Genomic DNA, 26736 nt, shown 5'->3' on the forward strand with positions numbered 1-26736 from the left:
AAGTATCAACAAAAGATAAGGGACCGTGTCTTTGCCATTTCTTACAGGGAGAATATTCCTATTTCTTAGCCCAATACACATGGCCTCCCACAAACTGACCCATCTCACCAGCCTCATCTTCTACCATCCCTCACTTCAAACTTGATCTTCTAGCCATTCTGTAACTGCTATGATTCCAGCCTAAATCAGGTGTTTTGCATAGTGCCCTTTGAACAATATGCCTTTCCCCTCTTTGTTCTTGGATAATGGCTAAAGAAATCATATAGTTTCCTTACAAATTACCCACACATCCTCTAGGAGAAGAACAAGAACCAAGACATTCTACTGGCTACTGTGCCAGTGGGTGGAGCCCACTTCGACTAGAGATCAGTGCTGAGAACTTTCATACAACCCCATATAACTTTCATATATCCCCAAAGTAGCTCATTGCATTCATCTCTGAGACATATATACTTATTATTTGCATTGTTGCACTTGGTACACTATACCACAAGGCATTTGCTATGGTAGAGAGATGCCTGTGTCCTAATTCCCCAAATTTGTGAATATTTTACTTTACAGGGCAAAAGGCACTTTGTGGGTGTGATTAAGTTGAGAACTGTAAAATGGGGAGATTATCCTGGATTATGTAGGTGAGCCCAATATAATTACAAGGGTCCATAAATGGGGAAGAAAGAGACAGAAGTGTCAAAGAAGGAGATGTGACTATGAAAACAAGGTCAGAGTGATATGATATGAGAAAAACTCAATTGGCCATTGCTGGCTTTGAAGATGAAAGGGAGTTGCGTGCCAAGAATGTGGCAGTCTCTAGAAGCTGGAACAGTAAGAAAATGGATTCTTCCCTAGAAGATTCATTTCTCTAGAAAGAAATGCATTTGGGCCTATGCCTTCATTTTAGCCCATTAAGACTTATTTTGGACTTCTGACCTCCAGAATTGTGAGATAAAAAATTTGTGTGATTATAAGCCACCACATTTGTGGTAATCATTATAGCAACAAGAGGAAGCTAATATACATGACTATTTCTCCTACTGGATTCATAGCTCCTTTAGGGCAGACACCAGAGTTTGGTTATTGTTCTATTGCTATTACCTACTTTGGTGCTTCATATATACATACATAACAGGCACTCAATAAATGTTTTTGAGGTAAATTTTTTTAATGTCAATGTAATTTTGAATTCATATCTTTTATTTAGGTAATGAAAACACAAATAGGAGATCAACCTTGACAATTACTAGCTAATCACTGCAGATAGATTTCACTCGGAATAAAGGCAAGTTAATAGACTCCTAGAATTGCATTGATGTGAAAAATTACTCTCTCTATTAATTCAGCATTCAATTTGTAATGTCAGTACCAGTAGGAGGGATGCCTGGGTGTTCAGTTGGTTAAGTGTCCGACTCTTGATTTCAGCTCAGATCGTGATCTCACAGTTCATGGGATTGAGCCCCTTATAAGGCTCTGAGCTGATAGCACAGAGCCTGCTTGGGGTTCTCTCCCTTTCTTTGTGCCCCCCACCACTAGCATGCTCTCTCTCTCTCTCTCTCTCTCTCTCCCTCAATAAATAAACTAAACAACAACAACAACAACAAAAAGACCAGTAGGAGCTTACAAAGGAAGTAATGAAGACATTATCCCATACTAGTGAATAAAAATTGGGTATCAAATTATGTGGTATCAAATGTTATCTCTGCCACCTATGACTGTATGATCTTGGGAGAATTACAATTTTTTCTCTCTGAACGTCCATTATGCCATCTATAAAATGATAAATAGCAAAAAAATTTTTTTCTTTCATAATGAAAAAAGAATCAATTTCTGCCTTTGGGGTGACCATGAGAAGGAGTAAAATACATGTATATTACCCTCATAACAAAAGTATATCAGTGTAGAATCTATGCAACCCAACTTAAGTTGAATTTTCACATTGACCTTAGGGACACCAATAATTCCAGAAAGATTTCCATGACTAAGCTGGATGTGACATTTATGGAATAACTTAATAGATTTTTGGAAGAGAGGAATTTTAGGATACTTATGTGTCAACTGGGAAAGCCACACAATAGCACATGGTCTGCCAGAGCAAAGAGCTATGCCTCGGTGAGGAGACAAGAAAGCAGTTAGAAGAACGACACACCAGGAGTTGGGGCAAGATTTACAAAGCCCCTCAAGTCTTCCGAGAAAGTAATACAATTGACATGCTTTTGTGCATCTGAATGATGCAGAAGAAATAGGAAAGTTAAGGCAGAGGGACCAACAAGAAGATTGCTGTTGTATTTCAGCCATAAGATGGTAAGAGCCTGACTGACGCTGCAGCAGTGAGAGGATGAGGCAATCCCAAAAGCATTACAAAGGAACACATTTGGTGAGGGTGAAATAAAGGGCACGGTGACATGTTTCATCACCTAATGAAGGCAATGGCTCATGCAGAAAATGATGTGCATTCCAGAAGTTCATCTAGGGCAGAAACACGACCCCACATTGGACATGGCAAGATTAATGGAAATGCAAATGAGACTCCTTCAGCACCGATTCAAATCAAACAATACTGTGGTACCATGACCTTAAGATGGTTGTTTTTCTCCCAGTCTGAGTAATTTCCTAAACATATGGAATGATAAATCACCCTATGTTACATCAAGAATGTCAAATCTCCTGCTTTAAGAAAGGTTTTTCTAATCACAGTGTTGGTTTCTAAGTAGTTTGCATCACCATTTGAAATAATTTGCCCTATACGAACACACGTCATTTACATTCAGTTGAACAACCTCCACTTCCACTGAACAGGCAAAAGAAAACATATATAAAATACTCGGGCTGCTTCTTCATAGACTGATTTTATAGGCAGTGCTGAAAGATGCACATTTAGGGGCATTGGAAATGTACTTCTGAAAAAATGATTTTTCTTGACTACTGTCACAAAGCAGTGAATTTGTGCTATAGAACAGACATGAATTATTGGATAATCACATATCTTCTCAGAATGAATAAAATTCTGAATCAATATTGATTTAAAAAGAGAGTCTAGAAGCAAACAAGAACATGAATTGAGTTGGAAGGTTATCAGCTTGGGGTTGCTAATATTTCTTTCTAACCATATTTGTATTTTATTGCTCAACATCAGGCGCTCAAAAAAAAAAAAAAGGAGCCATGACATACTTTAATTGCACTGGAACAATTCCTTATTTTCTTTCAGTACCATAGGTTGTGCATTTCATTATAATGCAAGACCCTATTCCCTTACCTCCTAGAAAATATAACAATTTCACTACCAGAGATAGAAAATGAAGAGTATATTTACTTGCCCTAAATAAAAAAATAAGTGACTTCATCTTGCCTTTCTATCTGCAGAATTCAGCCAATAGAACAGTAAAGGAATAAAGTTTAGGAGAAATGATAGTTTTCATCATTATATAGTTATAAAAATCAAAAAAAAAAGGAGAAAATTCTTTAAAATTAATAAAATTATAATTGAGTAAAAAACTTTTTGCTGAACTAAGGAATAAACACTACTAAAGAAAAATAGCAAGAATTTGTGAATTTATCACAAATGCATAAAACAGTTTGGTAGCTAGTGATAACATCTCTCCTACCTCCTCATATTGCCCACAGGTTATTGATGAGAACAAAATTAAACTGCACATTAACTCTGACTTTTGCCACAACTCAAGAAGATGGAAGATAATAATCACTGGAAAAACATCCCTATTCCTGGGCCTGAATGTAGGGGAAAAAACCACAATTTTGTGCATACTTTCTATTCAAATAAAAACTACAGGTGAAATATACTATTAGAATCTATATTAGATGAATGCCTCTACTTATAGGATAATTGAGGAAAAATTGTGGTAAACTATGGTCTTTCATCAATGGGTCAGACTAGCTATTTAGAATGACAAAAGGGGGCGGGCGCCTGGGTGGCTCAGTCACCTGGATGGCCAACTTCGGCTCAGGTCATGATCTCGCAGTCCGTGAGTTCGAGCCCCGCGTCGGGCTCTGTGCTGACAGCTCAGAGCCTGGAGCCTGTTTCGGATTCTGTGTCTCCCTCTCTGAGACCCTCCCCCATTCATGCTCTGTCTCTCTCTATCTCAAAAATAAATAAAAGTTAAAAAAAAAAAAAAGAATGACAAAAGGGGGAATAGCAGACAACAGGAATTACACAGAACCCACTGCATGACCCACCCAAAAGTGTATCTCCATTCAGACAAAAGAGAAAGAGAGAGATTCTTCTTGCTCAGGGCTAGGATGGGGGGGTGGGGGAGTGGGTATGTGTTACAAAACAAGATAGTCACTTGGAATGGATGCCTGGGGACTTATCTCACTTTCTCCTATAGTCCTGTCTCCTTGGATCAAGTCAAAGATAAAATAGCCTGGATTTTATACTTGTAAATTCTATAGAGCATCTGTGAGGCAGAAATGCTCATGAATATTTTTTCCTCACAAAATGGATTTTTCACAAAGAGATGGAACATATTAGAGCTCATTGTCAAAAGAAAACTTTGATCTTACTTCTTTTACATTCTAGATAGATTTGGAGGTGAGAATGAAAGACTAGGGAAGGGGAATCTAACACTGAAGATGAGTTTGTCTCATAATCTGACATAATGGTAGTAATATAAAATTGTGAAAATAAACCCATAAGTAAAAGTCTACCTGTTAGCTCTAATTCCAAAAGTATGAGAGGTTCAACTCCCTCCCACCCCCACAAAAACTACAAATTCTGGATATAAAACTTAAGAATATCTTCGTAATAGCACTGGAAAGCTGACAAAACAGTGAAGTAATACCAGTCCAAAATCTAAGTGAAAGTGGGAACCCAGAGATAAAGGTACTACTAAAGGTACTATAGCCTCAAAGATAATTTACCAACTTAAAAAAATTCAAGGAGCAAGGGAAACAGAAGACACAGACCAGAGGCTACTCAAGATAAGGAGTCAAATAGGAAAACATCACTTCACTAAGTTGGAACTCCAAAGGGCTACATACAGCCTCAGAGTGAAACCTACCTCACCCTTAACAAAATCACCTTGACACTGAAGAGAAAGATGGGAGAACACCTTCATTTGAATTTGCAGTGTATGTGAAGTATTCTCAGAAGGATGGGGGGCAACCTGCAGGCATTCCTAGGCAGTTGACAAACAACACACCTCCATTGGAATGCATATTATTCTAAGAATGCTCACAAATCATTTTCCAAAGAAAATATGCAGCAAACAATAATAAAAATAATAAATTACATAAGGAAACAAGATACCACGAAAGAACTAGATAATACATAGAAAACAGAAATAGACCCATAAAGTCTTAAGATATTTACATGCTTAGTCCCAGATTATAAAACAACTATGCTTACTGTTTTGTTTTGATTTGCTTTGGTTTTTTTCGGAGATACGAGACAAACTTGAAAATAAATGGGAAGAACTATTTTGAAAAACTACCTAGCAAATTCAAAAATAAAGCAAATCGAGTCTGGAAGTGAAAAACACAGTAGGGGCGCCTGGGTGGCTCAGTCAGTTAATTGGCCGACTTCAGCTCAGGTCATGATCTCACAGCCTGTGAGTTCGAGCCCCGCATTGGGCTCTGTGCTGACAGCTCAGAGCCTGGAGCCTGTTTCGGATTCTGTGTCTCCCTCTCTCTGACCCTCCCCCGTTCATGCTCTGTCTCTCCCTGTCTCAAAAATAAAAAACAGGGGCGCCTGGGTGGCTCAGTCGGTTAAGTGTCCGACTTCAGCTCAGGTCATGATCTCACCGTCAGTGAGTTCGAGCCCGGCTTTGGGCTCTGGGCTGATGGCTCAGAGCCTGGAGCCTGCTTCCGGTTCTGTGTCTTCCTCTCTCTCTGCCCCTCCCCCGTTCATGCTCTGTCTCTCTCTGTTTCAAAAATAAATAAACGTTAAAAAAAATTTTTTTTAAATAAATAAATAAATAAATAAATAAACGTTAAAAAAAATAGAAATTAAAAAAAAAAGAAAAACACAATAGATAAAATGTAAAACTCCATGGAGAAGCTTGATATCAGATTAGACAAAGCCAAGGAGACAATCGGCAAACAAGAAAGTAACTCAAAATAAATTATTTAGGATGCAGACGAGAGAAACTAAAAATGGAAAATGTCAAAGATTAGTTGATACACTGAGCATAGGGTGAAAAGTTTTAATATATGTCAAATCAGATTTCTGGAAAGAGAATAAAGATGTTGGAGAGAGGCAATGAAAGAAAATTACTGCCAACATAGAATACTATATCTAGTGACAATTTGTTCAAGAAAAAGAATGAAATAAAGAAACTTCCAAGCAAAAAAGAAAAAATAAAAAAGTGTTTGCCATCAGAACTTCATTAACATATATTTCTGAGAGAAGAAAAAGTGACCCAGATGGAAGGTCTTTGATGAAAGAAGAAATGAAGAGTGAAGAACTACAGGGGAGGAAAGGAATGATCACTGGCTATATAAATAATAACAATAAATTCTTGTGGAGTTAAATAAAATGAGAAAATTATGGCAATAATAGAATGTAATCTAAGAATTGAAGCATTATAGTCTTTTATAGAAAAGGGTGAAATATTAATACATTTTTAATTTGAATAAGTATGCATGCTGCACTTTTTAAAAGAGTAGAACTAGCATATATTACTTTGAAAATAGTAGAGGAAGAGGGGTGCCTGGGTGTCTCAGTCGATTAAGTGTGGACTTTGGCTCAGGTCATGATCTCATGGTTCGTGAGTTCAAGCCCCACAACTCACAGCCTGGAGCCTGCTTTGGATTCTGTGTCTCCCTCTCTCTCTCTCTCTCTGCCCTTCCCCTGCTCTCTCTCTCTATCTCTCAAACATTAAAATAAATAAATAAAAAATAAATGTATAGAACTACAGGGAGAAATTACAAAATCCACAATCATAGATTTTAAGATATTTTCTCGGTATTTCTCACTATTATAAAACAGATCAAACAATCAGTAAATGTACATTTTCCTCAACACATGGTGATAGGACAATGGATATCTATAAAGAAAAAAATAATAAACTTGGAGCTCTACTCACATTAGGCACAATAATCAATTCCAGATAGAAAGACCTTAAGTGAAAAGTTAAGTTATAAAGTCTTTATGACCTCAGAAACAGGATTTTTTAAGCAATAGTACAAAAAGTACTAGTCACAAAAGAAATAAGTGATAAATTTAACTACAACAAAAATAAGAAACTCTGTTCATCAAAAGACTCAATAAAGACAGAGACACGACATCCATAGAGGATAGTAGTAACACTATAACATTTCATCATTAATACCAAAGATATATAAAGAACTATGGGTCAAAGAGAAAAAAATGACAATAGAAAAGGGAGCAAAAGACTTAGGTAGGAACTTCAGAGGAGGAAATCCAAATGGTCAATAAATAGTAAAGTAGTATTCGTATTCAATCTCATTAATAATTAGGCACATGAAAATGAAACCACAAAAAAGAAGTAACTATATACCTCCCAAACTCTTGCAAAAAATGAAAAGTTTGATAATAAGGGGTGTTGACAAATATGTGGAGTAGTGGAAACTCATGCATTTCCTGTGAAAATAAAATCCGTGGAACCGCTTTGGAAGTTTGGCATGACCTGATCCTATGACAGAGCAATTTCTGTCCTAAACTTTATCCTGAACTACTGCATAGGTGTACAAAGATATACAGACGATAATGTTCATGGCAGCATTGTTTGCAATACCCAAAAATTCAAAACAACTCAATGGTCACTAAAAGTAGAGAAGGTAAATAAATGATGGTATAGTCAGACAATGGAATACTAAGCAGTTACCTCCTTGTAGAGGTAACCACTATCCTGGGATTTGTGATAATCTTTTTCCTATTTTCCTTGTAGCTTATCATCTCCTATGCACTCTTCAATAATATAATTTAATTTGGGTTATTTGGAACTTTCCACAAATGAAATATGAGGTAGGATTTTTTTTTAGTCTTCTGTTATCATCATGTTTGTGAGATTCATATAGCTATATGTAAGCTTTCTCTCTCTTTCTCAGACACACACAGAAACGCATGCACACTCAACATGGAAGAAAATAAAATTCTACTTTTTCCGAACAGAAAGTCCCACAAAGATACTCATATTACTTCAGACATTCAGGTAGTCCAAGTTCAGAGATTCAAACAGTCCATTTAATTAACGGACATGAACAACAAGCTATCTGGCATCTTGATTTCAGCTGCAAAGCCTGTGTCACCTTAGCAAGTCACTTCTCTGGTTCAAAATACAGTCATATTTCAACTATGTATTAGTCATCTTATTTATGGTCTGTCTTCTCCACTAGAATACAAGTTCTAAGAGGACAGGGGCTTTGTTTTGTTTCCTACTGTATGTTCCACTACCCAGAACAGTAGTTCAGGTTCATAGTAGCCACTAGTTCAATATTTGTTATGAACAAGTAATGAAGTGTCTCCTAAAGCTGTCCTTTTAAAGTTATTTGTACTACTATTTTATATTTATTCTCCCACATAGGCTGATGCCAGTTAGGCTTTTCATAATGGTGTGCATGCAAGTATTGGCCAGAATGCATCATAAAAATGACTTAAGAAGTGCTGTGCTCTCATATTTTAAAAGCCTGACAGCCTTTCAGATTTCCAACTTGCTTTCTGAGAGAGATAATGATGAGTTTGCAAGACAGGAGTAAGACAGTGTCACTTTTTAGTCACTTGGGTTATTTCAGTGATGTTTCTGTCAACAGTTGACCTCTACTGCTTAAGACAGCCAAGGATGGGTGGTACCTCTAGCCTTAGGTTCATAAAGAAGAAATAATATGGGGTAAGATTCCCAACATTTTTCCAAGGGTAATTCTTTCAGATTTTATTTGCCACAAAGGCCTGCAAACTAACATGTTATTTTCCCTCTCACTACTACTTTTTTAAATGAGTAAAATATTTTAGAGGGGTTTTAGTACAGTTTCTACTTCTAAAAGACATTGATTCTATCCGCAGAATCACTGTAGCTCTCGGTTTCTTTAGCCATAGATTCCTGTGTTGATTTCAGTGACATAAGAGAAAGTTCTCAGAGGACTGAGGGGGCATCTTTTAGAGCAGCTTAATGGAAAGGTCTGCACAGTTGTGCACAGGTGGGTACTTCAGGTTGAAGATGACTCAGGTTACAGGCCAATTCCAATCATTCCTGCGGCTTCCTAATGGTGGGATAGCTGAATTAAGGCAGCTACAAGAGTTTACAAAATCAAATGCTCCAACCAATGCGTCCAGCCAATCAAGTGATCCAACCAACACTTGAACTCTTAACTAACGCACCCTAGGTCTTCTCAATCTTCCAGGGACTTGACAGAATTTCTGAGACATGTGTTTTTGACTCAGGATTAGGCAGCCCTATGTTCTCAAGTAAAAAGTAGCTCTGGGCATTTTTCTATGCCAAAATGATACCAATCCAAGGAGAGATCAGTACTGCCTTCCACTTAGGCCAAGACTAGTATCAGTGCAAGAGTGAGAAACATTTCTACATTGTCTCTGAAATTTGTATCTATTTCTTAATGTTCACTTTTCCCCTACTCTTACTAAGATGTGTTTATCTATTTAGTAATATATATTTAGTCAAAACTCTTAAATTATGGTATTACCTGCTTAATAAACAAAAATTTCCCATGCATGTTCTAAATCATGGAAGTTTTACAACAAAATATAACCAGTGTTACTGCACATGAAGAAATAAAAAGCTCTTAATGGATTTAAAAGACAACTCAGGGTGCTGGGGTGACTTAGTCTGTTAAGCAGCCTGCTCCTTTTTTTTTTTTAACTCAAGTTAGTTACCATACAGTGTAGTCTTAGCTTCAGAAGTAGAACCTAGTGATTCATCTCTTTCTTATGACACCCAGTGCTTATCCTGAAAAGTGCGCCCCTCAATGCCCATCACCCATTTAACCCATCCCCTTACCTACCTCCCCTCCAGCAACCCTCAGTTTGTTCTCTGTATTTAAGATTCTCTTATGGTTTGCCTCCTTCTCTGTTTTTATCTTATTTTTCCTTTCCTTCTCCTATTTTCATCTGTTGAGTTTCTCAAATTCCATGTATGAGTAAAATCAGATGACTTCTGTTTTTCTCTGACTGACTTATTTTGCTTAGCATAATACCTCTGCTTCCAGCCACATTGTTGCAAATAAGTGGCAGACTCTTGATTTCAGCTCAGGTCATGATCTCACAGTGTGTGGGTTTGAGCCCCATGTCAGGCTCTGTGCTGACAGCCCAGAATGGGTGAGGAGAACACATGCTGGGATGAGCACTGGGTGTTGTTTATAAGCAATGAATCACGGGAATCTACCCCCAAAACCAAGAGCACATGGTATACACTGTATGTTAGCCAACTTGTCAATAAATTATATTAAAAATACAAATAAATAGATAAATAAAACAAAAAAAGTATCACATTTTCGTGAATTTTAAAAAGTATGATGATTATTATTACTGTTTTACAATAAATAAATAAATGTGTAAAATGTTTGTCACATCCTAGGTTTTCAATGAAAAATTTCCCTTCTCCTTCCTATTTTCCTAAGAAGCCAACTAAATTTTAATCCCCATGCCCATGCCACCCACTCTATATTCTTTTATCTTACTAGTGAGAATTTAGAAAAAGAGAAGGGATAACCTTTAATCTTCCTTTCTTGGCTTTGGCTTCTGGTGCTTTTCTGGCCTCCAAAATGACCGCTTTTGGGCTTTTCTGACCCACCCAAATGGGCCTTCACACACCCCATCTCCAACAGTTCTTGAACTTAGAGACTTAGGCAATCTGTGATGCTGTTCAGTGACAGAGAGACCTTAAAATACAAACATGTCCTGACCAGAGTTGATTTTAACCTCTGAACAGTTTTCTCTGCATATCAAATAGAACTGATTTTATTTCACTGATCACTTAACCCTGTGAAGCACGACCAGAGACACAAAGATGAGAAAGAAACAAATCCTTTAGGAAGAGAATTGCAGTGTAGAAGTGGGAATGCACACACACACAAACACACACACACACACACATACACACACACACACACACACACAGTAATACAGGAAGAACTGAGTGCTTTGAAGAGGAGTATAACAAATAAGAGGAAAGGACAGTTCACATTTGGCTGAGGAAACCAGGAAAGCCTTTAAATTAAGAAGGTGGCATTTGAGCTGGACTTTGAAAGTTGAGTGAAAGACTGGGTGAAGGAAGGAAAATTTGGTATGGGGAAATTCAGTGTGTCAAGGAAATAGTGAATCACCCGAGAGGAAAATGTATAAATATGGTTATAACTAGCTAAAGTTAATGACACATTCACATCAGCTAGTTTTACCGTATTGATTTGAATTTAACCTTTCTCTCAAATCTCATTAGAGAAACCAACAAGCATGATGGCTTCCAGAAAGCCTGTTCCAAAACTAGAAATGCTGAACAATAATTTGCCTTTAAAATTTAACGTGGCTTTTGCACTACTCTTTTTCCAGTCTTGTGCTTCTTCAGTGTCATTTAAAAAAAATTCTATGCTTTTTCTTAGGAAAGCTTTTTACTCTATAAGCTACTTTGTATCATAATAGAAACTGTACCTGATTCATAGTTTAAGTACTTAGCAAACATATGAAGAATAGAACAGAAAATAGACAAGGTTGAGCAGTCAAGTTTCTTTAGCACATATTTTAGGGGAAAAAATGTTTGAAACAATGTAAATCAAGATGCAGTGAACATGTGAAGCACAAGGGGGATGTTATGATTACAGAAGCTTGATTAGCATGCATGCCATATTTGATATATTTAAATTGTTAGTGGTTGTGCTAATACTAAACTTTATATATTTTAGACCCAGTTTAATATGTTCATTAAATGAGGGGTGCCTGGGTGACTCAGTAGGTTAAGCATCTGACTCTTGATTTCCAAAGCTCAGGTCATGAACTCACCATTCTTGAGTTCGAGACCTGGATCAGGCTCCATGCTATCAGTGCAGAGTCTGCTTGGGATTCTCTCTCTCTCCCTCTCTCTCTCTCTCTCTCTCAACAGATAAACAAATGTGTTCATTATATGAAAAGCCAACTTTTTGCATTGCATTTTTACACCATGTTCCCTATGCTTAGGAAATATATTAGTTTGTATTTTCTCAAAAGAGCATTTAGCTATGTTTATAAAAGTTTAACAAACAACTAACAATTTTTTGTTAATATTTATTCAGGCTGGTATCGCATCACTAAGCCAGGCATTGGAATAAAATGTCAGTATTATCAAGAAATTTTGCTTTAGGGGCACTTGGGTGGCTCAGTCGGTTAAGCATCTGACTTCGGCTCAGGTCATGATTTCATAGTTCGTGGGTTTGAGCCCCGCGTTGGACTCTGTGCTGACAGCTCAGAGCCTGGAGCCTGCTTCTGATTCTGTGTCTCCCTCTCTCTATCCCCCTCCCTCCCCTTCTCACGCTATCTCTCTCTGTCTCTCAAAAATAAATAAATGTAAAAAACAACATTTAAAAAAAGAAATTTTGCTTTAACCAGAATTATTTGACAGAGTAACCAATCAAGAAAAATAAAAAGTCCCCTGCTAAGTATCACATTTAACAAGACCATCTAACCAATCAAGGACAAGTCCTTGTCACAATCACTGACTTGAGTAATTACTTGTTCTGAAGATCCCAATGGGCTCTGGCATAGGTGGCATAAACTCAGGGGGTTTTTCTGTTTTTTTTTTTTTTTTGGAAGATATGTTTGTAAAGTCTGCTTTAAGTGGGTACCTTGATATAACAATAAAATCAGTCTTGGCTCTCCCTCTCTCTTTCACATTGTACACATACACAACACTCCACAAATTCAGAGCAAATGCTCAAAATCAAGCGTTGGTGTCCTGAAAATGTATTCCCAAAGATGTCTGTTATTGTCAAAGGGAATTCTGCTCCCTGAGGCATATGCAACTATGAGAATGTTCTGTATGTTTACTGCTTAGACACTGCTGCAATCTATTTCAGAACACAAAGGTTTCTGTATGGAACATTAAGTACTAACCAGTTAAATGCACATTAAAATTTGTCAGCAATACTAACCTACAGTCCAATGGAGATTTGCCTCGCTGGCACACATCTTTCATATTCTTATGGTTTTATGCAAGACATCCAAAGAAAGCAAAAGTAATTCCTTCCCTTCTTACTACTTACATACTTCAGTATAAAACAAATAATCTGTTAAGCATCATATCAGAAATATTTTTAAACAATGTTACTTTTTGTATTTTTGATTTTAAGGATGATTAAAACTTTTAGGAATTCCTAAAACAAAGAGAAGAAGGAACTGGGGTGGAATAATTACTTGTTCTTTTCAATGCAATGATTAGAATTGAGATGATAACAGTGATTCACAGAAAGAATCTGCCATGATAGAACTTTCTATTTTGAGAATGTATCATTATTTCATTTTCTAAGACAATTTAAATCAATCTCCAAACAGAGGTTGATTTTCAATTTTGTAATAATAATTTCAGCACACAAATTATTACTTAAAATCAAAATCAAAATTTATTCATTCTTTATTCACATTTCCAATTAAATGCCATTCTGTTGTTTCATCAATACAAAAAACAAATAGCTTTCTTTGTCAATAACTGAAGAAGTTAGCTAAGCTTATGAAGAAAGGAAAGATAAAACTTCACCAGAGGATTGAAAAATAAAAGTGGACCAGGTTAACCAAATACCAGGTTTTAAAGTTTCCTGTTTCTTTGTCATGTTACTACTTTCAGCTCATAGCTGCAAGCCCCAATCATACTTTCCCATGTAAACTATCCAGTTTTCTCAGCAAGCACTGAGCAAAGAAACTATTAATGTTTAAAAGTGAAATTGAGGGGGGCCTGGATGGCTCATTCTGTTAAGCATCCGACTTTGGCTCAGATCATGATCTTGCAGTCCATGAGTTCGTGTCCTACATCTGGCTCTCTGGTGAGCGCTCTGAGCCTGGAGCCTAGGAGCCCACTTGGAATTCTGTGTCTCCCTGTCTCTCTGCCCTTCCCCCGCTCATGCTCTGTCTCTGTCTCTCTGTCTCTGTCTCTCTCTCTCTCTCTCTCTCTCAAAAATAAACATTAAAAAAAATTTTTTTAAGTGGAAATCTTTTCCACTAAGGATGGTCCTGAAACTATATTTGTAAACACTCCACCCTCTGGCTTTAAAAGTCAGACCTAGTAACCTGGCAAAGAATGTCCAGTTCCTAAAACTAACAGTATAGACTTTCCTTTAGTTCTAGGAGGAAAGAATTTCTGGGCTCCTCATATTCATAGCTCCTAACTTCTACCTATACCTATCCACAACTGAAATAACTATTTTAGGAGGGAGACTATCACTTTAGTGACTTGTTTATTGGAATTATTTTATGTAAAACAATTCCACTCTTTATAATTCTTTTCATCTCTCCAACTCTTGGAATTGACTAGGGCAGGATGTTGATCAGAATGTTCCCAAGCATTGTTTCGTATTGCAAAGATGGCCAAGGGTGTGTTTATATAAATAGCTAAAGGTGACCTCTTCCATGCAATTTATGTAGAATAAGTATTCCTGACCTCTTGCCCTTGTACTAAAGTGTTCTCTTCCCACTCTAGCCTATAAAAGCACACCAAACTGTGTGATAAATATGTAGCTATAAAAGTAGACAGAAATAAAAGAATGGCCACTCTTGTTAATATGTATCATGGATCTCTGATTGTAAACATAAGGTAGGGATCTGGACCCATTTTGCATAATAAGGCATCCTTGTTATCTGGTTACAAAAGCAAGGGGATATTTGTTAACATTTTTACGCTTTTAGGGGAAATTTAAGAATATTTTAAAGTCTAGGTACAACCAAAAACCACAAATTAAAAGTATAAACACAAAAAAGCATCATGTTGAAAGAGCCCAAGTTCTAAGATCGGAGCCTAATCCTGGCCCAGCACAAACAATCTGAGGGATCTGGGGCATGTTCTTCAACTCTTCTAAACTCGGTCTCTTAACCTGAAAACAGAGGGATTGAAGATGATCCTTAAATTTCTTCAGGCTCTAAAACTATTGGCATATGTTAGGTCCTGCATAAATGCTTGTTGAATAAAAATGCCTATAACTGCCAAAGATCAAGAAATAGTGATTTCAGGATACAGCCTACCCAGACTTTCCTATTCTAAAGTGGAGAGAGTGGAGTACCAGGAAGCTTCAGAGTTGGTCTCATAGGCTTCAGAGAAGGGACAGAAGCAATAAAGTTTGAAGCAGAAACCCGAGCAGCCTTAGTAGATATTATTACATATAGGTTGTATTCAGAACATTCAAGGGAAATTCACAGGTGTATCTTGGTTTCCTGCAGAGATCAAACAGGAAGCTGAGTAGCACCCAAAAGCTGTGATACAATTGTGAATGGGATCAGTTTCTTTATTTGTCTTTGTGTTGCTTCATTATTAGTGTGTAAGAATGCAACTGATTTCTCTACATTAATTTTGTATCCTACGACTTTGCTGAATTCATATATCAGTTCTAGCAGGCTTTTGGTGGAGTCTATCTGCAAAAAGTGAAAGCTTGACTTCATCTTTGCCAATTTTGACGCCTTTGATTTCCTTTTGTTGTCTGATTGCTGATGCTAGCACTTCCAACACTATGTTAAACAACAGCGGTGAGAGTGGGCATCCCTGTTGTGTTCCTGATCTCAGGGAAAAAGCTCTCAGTTTTTCCCCATTGAGGATGATATTAGCTGTGGGCTTTTCATAAATGGCTTTTATGATGTTTAAGTATGTTCCTTCTATCCTGACTTTCTCAAGGGTTTTTATTAAGAAAGGGTGCTGAATTTTGTCAAATGCTTTTTCTGCATCGTTTGACAGGATCAGATGCTTATGAAGGAAATTGAAGAAGAGACAAAGAAATGCAAAAACATTCTGTGCTCATGGATTGGAAGAATAAATACTGTTAAAATGTCAATACTACCCAAAGCTATCTAGACATTCAATGCAATTCCAATCAAAATTGCACCAGCATTCTTCTCGAAACTAGAACAAGCAATCCTAAAATTTGTATGGAACCACAAAAGACCCCGAATAGCCAAAGTAATTTTGAAGAAGACCAAAGTGGGAGGCATCAAAATCCCAGACTTTAGCCTCTACTACAAAGCTGTAATCAAGACAGGATGGTATTGGCACAAAAACAGACACATAGACCAATGGAATAGAATAGAAACCCCAGAACTAGACCCACAAAAGTATGGCCAACTAATCTTTGATGAAGTAGGAAAGAATATCCAAAGAAAAAAAGACAGTCTCTTTAACAAATGGTGCTGGGAAAACTGGGCAGCAACATACAGAAGAATGAAACTAGACCACTTTCTTACACCATTCACAAAAATAAACTCAAAATGGATGAAGGACCTGAATGTGAGACAGGAAACCATCAAAACCCTAGAGGAGAAAGCAGGAAAAGACCTCTCTGACCTCAGCCACAGCAATTTCTTACTTGACACATCCCCAAAGGCAAGGGAATTAAAAGCAAAAATGAACTATTGGGACCTCATGAAGATAAAAAGCTTCTGCACTGCAAAGGAAACAATCAACAAAACTGAAAGGCAACCGATGGAATAGGAAAAGATATTTGCAAATGACATATCAGACAAAGGGCTAGTATCCAAAATCTATAAAGAAGTCACCAAACTCCACATCTGAAAAACAAATAATTCAGTGAAGAAATGGGCAGAAAACATGAACAGACACTTCTCTAAAGAAGACATCCAGATGGCCAACAGGCACATGAAAAGATGCTCAATGTCACTCCTCATCAGGGAAATACAAATCAAAACCACACTGAGATAACACCTCATGCCAGTCACAGTGGCTAAAATGAACAAGTCAGAAGACTGTAGATGCTGGAGAGGATGTGGAGAAACGGGAACCCTCTTGCACTGTTGGTGGGAATGCAAACTGGTGCAGCTGCTCTGGAAAACAGTGTGGAGGTTCCTCAAAAAATTAAAAATAGACTTACCCTATGACCCAGCAATAGCACTGCTAGGAATTTACCCAAGGGATACAGGAGTACTGATGCATAGGGGCACTTGTACCCCAATGTTTATAGCAGCACTTTCAACAATAGCCAAATTATGGCTATTCTTATGGAAAAAGCCTAAATGTCCATCACCTGATGAATGGATAAAGAAGTTGTGCTTTATATATACAATGGAATACTACTTGGCAAGGAGAAAGAATGAAATATGGCCTTTTGTAGCAACGTGGACGGAACTGGAGAGTGTTATGCTAAGTGAAATAAGTCATACAGAGGAAGACAGATACCAGATGTTTTCACTCTTATGTGGATCCTGAGAAATTTAACAGAAGACCATGGGGGAGGGAAAGGGAAAAAAAGTTAGAGAGGGAGGGAGGCAAACCATAAGAGACTCTTAGAAACTGAGAGTAAACTGAGGGTTGATGGGGGGTAGGAGGGAGGGGAAAGTGGGTGATGGGCATCGAAAAAGGCACCTGTTGGGATGAGCACTGGGTGTTGTATGGAAACCAATTTGACAATAAATTTCATATTAAAAAAGAAAGCTGTGATACAGAATCAGAGTGGGAATGAGGTAGGCTTGTGAGAGGAATCAGTGCTTTCAGAGACAGGGAAAAGCAGGAATGGAAGGGAAAATGTAATTTCCCTGTTTAAGGAACAAGAAACTGAGAATTTAATAAATTTCATCTGAATATAGTTTGTAGCCACCAACTCCTTAGTAACATGACCATTTTTGTTGGCTCTATGAAATACCATGCATGTGCTACAGGGAAGAATTACACTAAGAGGCATGTTAGGAAAAAGAAGTGAGTGGGATTGGATCTGTGGTCTCACTCTGATATGGAGAAATCACTTCATTTTTCTGTTGCAAACAAGTGGAAAAGCCAAACCCAGTTTATCAAATCCCTTAAACTTCATCTCCATCTATCTATGGGCTGTAAGGATATGTAAATGAGAAATTACAGGCTCACCCCATTTCCTAAGGCAAGGAACCAAAAGTTTGTTTTTCATTAAGAAAAGTCTTTTTAAAAATAGACAACTTCATGCAGTTTGTCAGATCTTTATTGCACTTGCTTGAGCAAGTTACATAATCTCTCCTATGCCTGTTTCATCATCTGTAAAATGGGAAAATAGAACCAACATCAAAGAAGCATTGGGTAGATTGAGTAAATTAGCATATGTAAGGTAATTTAGAATAGTTTCCAACAAATAGTAAGTGCTATATACACAACTATTTTAGTATTGTTGTTGTTAATAAAAGACCAGGAGAGCAGCTTTCCTAATTCTCAAGAAAATTCAAAAATAAAAAACATTTGGGAAATAAAATGAATCCCACTCCAGAATAGCCAACTTTATCTGTTTTTAATAATTTTGAAGAGTAGGCAGGCAAAATCCAAACCATTTCGAGAATTAATAATGAGAGATAATACACATTGCAGCTACTTAACGCAAACTATCAAAAACTAAAATGAAGGGTGTCCTATTTAACAGCCTAAGGAGACCACATATTTTAATCAGTTTCTTCTTCTAAACCCTTGTTCACACAGATGTGGAATAATTGATTGCAATATTTTGTGCCAAGAGGCAGTCAATAGTACGGAGAAAGAGAAAGACAGCTTGGATTGCCAGGGGAAATAAAAGCTCCAAGGTAAGGAAAGAGCTCTTTCCCGGGGAATCAGAAGTCAGCCTTACATAACATGTTTTGCCTGAAAAAGAAATGTGCCCTTTTCCCTTAAATTTACATAGGCTCCTCTCAAGATGTCTCTAGGCTCTCTGGAATTTCTATGTGGAGTCAAACCTGTTTTAGCAATAATTTGCAATTGTAACAGCTCTAGCTAACACTGATATTCTAAGAGAAAAAATAAGGAGCAATTAAGATTATCGTAGAATATTTTAATTCTGGCATTTTGACCCTAAGGACACTTAAGACAAAATGCAACTTGACCCAAGTAAAATTAGATCAAGTAGAAATAATTATGTCAAAATAAAACTAGCAATGCTAAGCATATATATAGTGAAGCATTTTTTCTTTTTTAATAAAAAAAAGTTGAAGAATCACATATTATTAACAATAATAAACACTGCAAAAATTGACCTTAGAAGAAATTAAACTTTTAGAGAAATAGTTAACAAAAAATAGAATTGACACTAACTAAAACTTCTCATGGTAAAAATTTATTGACCAAAAATTGATAGAGGAATCATATCATCCTGTAAAATCCACAAAAATATGTCATGAAGTTGATGAATCTTAATGTAAAATAAAACAATCAATGAATCAAATATTTATTTTAAAATTGACACAAAACATGGTAGTCTAATTAAAATAAGCTTAGTAGAATAAAAAAGGATAAAACCATAAATAGTTTAACACTGCTATTCAAAAATTAAGAAACAAAATTAACTAATAGAAGGTATTTTCCCCCACCAAATAAAATAGTTTACTGACCCAAATTCATTAATGTTGGCATAAATCTGATTTAAATGTTAGTGTACAGAAATAGTCAAAATATCCTCGGGTTTAAATTGGGTCAAATTGTGAGATGCAAATTGTGGGGGTCAAAAAAGTAAGGTCAAAATAGCCAATAACCAAAATCGTGCACTGTCCATTGGACTAATATAATATTTGCTCTTATGACTCCTACATTTATATACTAAGTAATCTAAAACTGACCAAAATGGTACATTAAATAAAGTGTGATTAGAGGAAAAAAGTAATATTAACTCATCATAATTGTGATGATATATAATTGTGCTCTGATAATTAAAAAAAATTTTTTTTAATGTTTTTATTTTTGAGAGAGAGAGAGAGAGAGAGTGAGAGGCGAGGGCAGAGAGAGAGAGAAGGAGACACAGAATCTGAAGCAAGCTCCAGGCTCTGAGCTGTTGGCACAGATCCCAACACGGGGCTTGAACTCATGAGCTGTGAGACTATGACCTAAGCTGAAGTCGGACACTCACCCAAATGAATCACCGGCCGTCCCAATGTACTCTGAAAATTTAAAAAGCAGTGGGTTATTTGCTCAGTTCACTACTTGATTTTGAGAATATAAGAGTAGTTATAAACAGATTCTTCTGTGGAGAATGGACTTGTTAAAGAAAGCATAACTATGTTTAGGGCAATAGCTAAAGTATGAAAACCAGTGAGGAGGCTATTGTAAATATCAAAATAACAAAGGACAGTTGTTTAAATGAAGTAATATAGTGGAAATGGTCAGACTAGAGGATTAGGGATGAAAAGATAGGTAGACTGGGTTTAGTGGGACCTGAAGCTGAATAAACCAGTCTGGAGCAAGATAGAGCAAAAAAGGCCAGCGATATAAATTTAGGAGGTGGCAGCACGTGTATGGTCTTTAAAAACCATAAGAGACTCTTAAATACAGAGAACAAACTGAGGGTTGCTGGAGGGGAAATGTCTTGGGGATGGGCATTAAGGAGGGCACTTGTTGGGATGAGCACTGGGTATTATACGTAAGTGATGAATCACTGTGTTCTACTCCTGAAACCAATATTCTAGTATATGTTAACTAACTTGGATATAAATAAAAATAAAAACAAGTAAAACAAACAAACAAAACTGAGATGAGATGAAATCACCTAGGATAACGTAAAAAGAGAAAATGCATACTGGGGATTCCCCAACATTTGGACTCTAAATCTTAGAGATTGGGCAGAGGAAGAGGAGACGTCAGAGAGAAAGGAGGAAAACCAGAAGACCAGAAAGTGTGGTATCATGGAAGCAAAAGAAGAAAATATTGCAAAAAAGAAAATGGCTAGATGTGTCAAGTGTTCCTGATGGAGAATAAGGTGAGAAAGAAAATAATTCTCCATTGGAGGAGCAAGATAGACATTTTCGGAAATGTGGATAAAGTGTTTCCTGAAGTAGTTCAGATACAATTCCAGTTGGTGTGAGGTAATGAAAGGATGAGAGGGAAGAAAGTGGAGTCAGTGCCTAAAGACAACTCTAATGAGGAGTTTCCTACGGGAAAAAGTAAAGAAATGGAGTGGTAGGTGGAGAATGATAGGAAAGTCAATGGAGGCTTTACCAATTTTTTCAAGGGGTTGATATTTAGGCATGTTTATACAATGGTGGGAATAGTGCAGCAGAGAGAGGGGACAATTTCATAGCAAGGTCCTTGTGGAGGTACCAGCCTAGAGGAGACAAGGATTCCCCTTCCTTGTAAGAGCAGAGGAGGTAGAATACATGGGATAAAGTCACCAGCTCTGCTGGGCCTCAGCTTCTTTGGAATAGGAGGCTGTTGAAGCATGTTTTCCATGGTCTACCCTCAATTGTACTCCAATTCTCCCAAGCTCACCTACATTATTAAACACAGTTAAGCTTTCATTAACATAAGGTTCTTGAAAAGACATCTAAATGTTGAGTAAATGGTTCAAAGAAATAAGACAAAAATGGCACCAAATTCACCTGCCATTCCTATTCACCCATTCACCCCTAACTCCTGGGTATAATACTCTTAGGATCTGCAGGTGTTTCTTCTTTTTTTTTTTTTTATATTTTTAATGTTTATTTATTTTTGAGACAGAGAGAGACACAGCATGAGCAGGGAAGGGGCAGAGAGAGAGGGAGACACAGAATCGGAAGCAGGCTCCAGGCTCTGAGCTGTCAGCACAGAGCCCGACGCGGGGCTTGAACTCAGGAACTGTGAGATCATGACCTGAGCCGAAGTCGGATGCTTAACCGACTGAGCCACCCAGGCGCCCCTGCAGGTGTTTCTTCTAATATAAATGCATTTTCAGGGGATGCAAAACCAACAGTTCCTCCAACTTAGTAGCGAGTTCTCTTATATATATATATCTTCTCTAGGAGAATGGAAATAGCCTAAGATCTCAAGGCAATATTCTACATTGGAGTTTCTCCCTTTCCTTGAAAACTCCTTTTCATTCAAGCAGAAGCAGTGCTCTGTGGTCTATTATACCAGCTTATTATATCAGATTATATCAGAAGTGAAGCGCTTATTCTTCATCGGCTCATTTATCTCAAAAATCTTGTCAGAAAGATGACAATTTTATTATAGTCCTAATTATCCTCATTAAGACAAGGTTTATGAATGAAAATATAATATCATATTGAACAGTAAAACACAATTTTAAATCATGATATATCTTGAGTAAGAATAACTCACTGACTTCTGATAACCCAAAAAAGACTTGGCTTCTATGTTTTTCAAAAATAGGGGGAAAAATCTGCTGGTATATCTTTCACCCCTAAGGTTAGAAAACCACAAATGGAAATTTATAAAATAGCTTCTACAAATGATTATATTACCTATCTTTTCACCTTATAGGATCCTATGTGATCAAATAAAATCTGTGTAAGGAAACTTTAAAGACTATAAAATGCTATGTAAGTTTAAGCACAAACCCTAGAATCTACCCAGGTACAATTAAAGTACACAAGCATCAATAAAGAGGCTTTGAGAACAGAGATAGGAAAGTGCAAATGTGATAACCTTTTCAGTTGAGGATTTGGGATCCAAGGAATGTTGGAAGTCACAGCACAGAAGTACTTGGATATCTCAGGGGCAATGAGAACACATAAAGGAAGAACAATTCTTTAAGTCTGTGCAGCTCAAACTTTTATTTGCAAATGAATCACTTGAGGATCTTGTTGACAATGCAGATTCTGATTCAGTAAGACTGGGGCGGGGCCTGATTCTGCATTTCTAACAAGCTCCCTGCTGTTGGTCCGGTCCACATACCAACTTTTAAATTTCTCTTTTTTTTAATGTTTATTTATTTTTGAGAAAGAGACAGAGTGCAAGCCGGGGAGGGGCAGAGAGAGAGAGGGAAACACAGAATCTGAAGCAGGATCCAGGCTCTGAGCTGTCAGCACAGAGCATGAGGCGGGGCTCAAACTACAGACTGGGAGATCATGACCTGACCTGAAGTCCAACGTTCAACGGACTGAGCCACCCACGCACCCCTCCACAGACCACACTTTGAGTAGTAAGACTCAACTAAACGGGGCTAAGGTGTGAGCCAGGTGTCACAAAAAGAGGACTGGGTAAGATAGTGTCATGAAACAGCCAAGAGGCCTGACAATAGAGATCTTTATTATAAAGAGAGATTTAAATAAGACATATGTGTTAAGGTTAAAAACTGAGATTCAAGGGTGGAAAGAAAGCAAGATGTATGGGATGACCTGGGGTAATGAAGCATCAGCAGATATAAGATTTCTTCCTGAGGGATTTTTTTTTTATAGCTCTGAGAGGAAATCCCTTCAGGAGGAAGAAATCAGCCACTTGAAAGAAGGACCAAAAAAGTCTTCAGTAATTAGTCTATACCAATCAAATATTTTGGTGTTCCTAGATTTTGAAAGAATCATGTATTCCTAAATAGACTGTCATGAAGAATTCTTAGACTAACTTATCACTTAACACTCAGACTATGACTTACCATAGGTATCATCTTCTAAGTAAGTAGTGTCTGATGTTTCTTCTAGGAAAAAAAAACAAAGGGCAAGCAAATCTTTATTTGTAGGGATCAGTGATTCCGAAGCTCTATACCCATCTCTCCCTACCATAAGAAATCCTAGTTCTTCAACCTTAACACAGAGAATAACATAAGGTATATTGTACTAGCTAAACAGATACTTAATGCCCATAGTAACTAATCATGTGGAAGTTAATCTTAGGAAGTTAAAAACAAAATTGCACAAAGATACTGGGTTTAGAGGTTGGAGGGTGGGGGAATAAAGTTTTTAATTCTTTCATTTTCACCCATGCCTTGTACAAGGTGATACGTACAGTCTTGAAAAATTCAGCACCAAGAACTAAGGCACTTTGTTTACTTTCATTTTATGCTTCTGCTTAAACCTCAGAAGATGCATTAGTCATGAAAAACTTAATATGCATTGAATACTTTCAACTACATGCAGAATAGCCAGTATAGACTACAGAGAAGAGATGTAACTCAAATTCTGCAGCCACAATTGAACCACATTACATGTGGGGGAGGTGGATGTGGCAAGTTCCATAATGAACAGTGATAGCACACTGAAGTTTTATTGCTCAAATAATCCCATCCATGTGGGAAACAAAAATATTAATGCTTTCTATGAACGCTCCATTCTCTGTTACTTTATCAGCCTTGTCAAGCCATTAACGAAAAGCATTCTCACTATAGAACTGATGGGCAGAAATTACAACCCTTGATCTAAGCATCCATGTTTCACATCAATCTAACAATAGAAAACCATTGAGAGTCAGAGTTGGGATAAAGATTCTAGAGAAAGTGAGCATTTGTAAACTGTGTTCACTGGGAAAGATAATGATAATTAAAATAGCAACCAATTCTTGAATACTTACTATACACTAGGTGCCATGATTCATTTACATTATTTCTTTTAATATTCACAACAACCATTGCCGTAGTCAGAGTAATCAATTCTCCTCTAAAAATAAAAAGCTGAAGTTCCCAGAGGCAATGTGCTTCGTGTCTAATCTTTGCTTAGTCACCACCCTGCTAGTAAGTGGTGGATCTGAAAATCAAACTTAGGTTTATGTGGCTCCAATGTCCACTCATAACCAGTACAACTTCCAGCCTCTAGCACTCAGATGGATCACAAAAATAAAGATAGTTTATAAAAATATTAGGACTCCCCTTATCCTGCACCACACCTCCTTTAAAAGAGCAATGCTGGACCACATTCATTAGAATGATAAGCATTAACTGATTTCCCAGCTTTTACATGGGGGGTAGATAGCCAAAGAAAGCCCCCCAAATAAGAATGGCCATCTCTCACTGTTTTATTAGACCTAAAAGCATGTATATTGAAGGCTGAGTACTTGAGAGATAGAATAAAATATTAAAATCCAATATCAACTGCTTCATTCCTGTTCCTGGGCCCTAAATAACTAGACTTGCCTTTCAAATCCCCGAAAATAATAAAAAACAAAATTTCATATTTTAAAAAAGATGTCGCAATGTTTTTTGGTAAAAGGCCTAAGAACGTACTATTCTAATCAAACGTTAGTTCGTACAGTAACAGAGGTTGGCCCCTGCCTCTAGCTCCCTACTCTGATCTTTCCCAACTCCTCCAGGTATATATACTACTGAACTTCACCCACAGGCTCAGGCCCACTGGAATCCTTGCTGGGTATGGCAGGAAGCAGAGCAGTAACCTCAGCCCCAGCAGATGGAGAAGGGAATAAGCTACTCCTGCAATGTAGGTGCTTTACAGACACAGTTAAATCCTCCGCAACTATGGACTAAAAGTGTAAGCATTCCCATTTTACAGATAGGGTATATGGAAACTCAGAGTGTTGAAAGTACCAAGGTTGCATAGTCTCATTGTTTAAAAACAACAAAGCGGACCTAGGTGCTGGTCTCCCTTACCCAAATAGAATATCATACAATATAATTTTGACTCCTTCTTCCTAGAATTTGCACAGTGAGTTAAAAAATCAAAGTTCTTTGTCTCTTTTTTTTTTTTGGTGTGATCAATTCATAAAATGGTAAGAACCAGCTTTCTGTATAACCTTATATCTTTTTTAAAAAGTACGAGAACATCCATACATCATGCAGACTGCCTTTGGATGTGTACAAACACCAATGCCAAATTATTTTGACCCTGGTAATAGCTGAGAAGACTGGAATCTCAAATGAGATCAGCTCCTGGATATGCATCCTGCCTACTTATGGCTACTGCAGTAGCCTCAGTATGTAGTTGGAGATGGGAACTATTGGACTACCCTTCCTAATCTGATTGCTGTGCCTTTTACCACCTTCATTTCCTTTTGTCTTTCTTGCTCAAAGGGTCTTCTTTATTTTTTTTAACGTTTATTTTTTTTCTGAGAGAGAGAGAGAGAGACAGAGCCTAGGGGCAGAGAGAGAGGGAGACACTGAATCTGAAGCAGTCTCCAACTCTGATCTGTCAGCACAGAGCCCAACGCAGGGCTTGAACTCACAAACACTGAGATCATGACCTGAGCCAAAGTTGGACGCTTAACCAACTGAGTTATGCAGGCACCTGCTTGAAGGGTACTAAGGAGATGAAGACAGGTTGGAGATAGGGATGGAGGAGGGATTAGCAATGAGCAGAGCCAGGCTGGAAAATGGTGAGAGTCACACTCTTGCTGTGTCAGTCTGGAATCTTATTAAAAAGAACCCGGCCCCTAGTCCTACATTCAGGTTCAGCATTGCTAATAGTGATTCAACCGTATACTATGTTTCTCCTGATGTGATGCATTGGAGATCATACAGCATATGTAGAATGTATTCTGGTCCAAAAATGTTTAACAGGAATACATCAAAACCTAACCTACATTTTATACGAAATACAGGAGATAAAGAAACAATGTGAACGATACCCCTGGGAAGGAACCAAACAAATCCAGAAAATGAGATATTCTGCAGGACAACTGACAGGACCACATGTCAGTATTAGGAGAAAAAGGGACCTTGCTAATTAGAATATTAGAGACCTAAGGGACATAACCACCAGATCCAAGGTCTGGACTAGATTAGATCCTGAGATGGACAAAATGCTATGAAGACATTTGTGGGGGACAACTGGGGAAATCTGAATATAGGATGAATATAAGATAAAATTAACATTTGTTGAACTGGAAAAGCGGAAACTGTTTACCACACACACACACAAAAAAAAACAGGTAGCAAACAGCATAAAAAGCAAAATCTCTCATAAACAAATACTACAAATCTGGAAGGAAATATGAGAAAGGTTGTATGTGTGGGTGATTGTAGCTGTGGTACTTTATTTAATTTTAT

The 26736-nt window shown here is 37.3% G+C and overlaps 1 protein-coding gene across 7 annotated transcripts in view; it reads right to left on the bottom strand.

The window, feature by feature from the left end:
* SLC44A5 (solute carrier family 44 member 5) overlaps positions 1-26736 on the bottom strand; it is a 380599-nt gene that overhangs the window by 167116 nt on the left and 186747 nt on the right. For 4 of the 7 annotated variants that reach the window (XM_040470674.1, XM_040470673.1, XM_040470672.1 and 1 more), the window contains exon 3: positions 23401-23442. The exons of 2 other annotated variants lie outside the window; for them this stretch is intronic. In XM_040470674.1, the coding sequence (XP_040326608.1) occupies positions 23401-23442 (42 nt within the window). Of the gene's footprint in view, positions 1-19944; positions 19976-23400; positions 23443-26736 lie in introns of all 7 variants that reach the window. One more of the 7 variants, XM_040470675.1, reaches the window with a different exon arrangement.

This window comes from Herpailurus yagouaroundi, unplaced genomic scaffold (assembly GCF_014898765.1).
Source record: "Herpailurus yagouaroundi ecotype Mexico unplaced genomic scaffold, PumYag 77, whole genome shotgun sequence".
In the NCBI taxonomy this organism is placed as follows: Eukaryota; Metazoa; Chordata; class Mammalia; order Carnivora; family Felidae; genus Herpailurus; species Herpailurus yagouaroundi.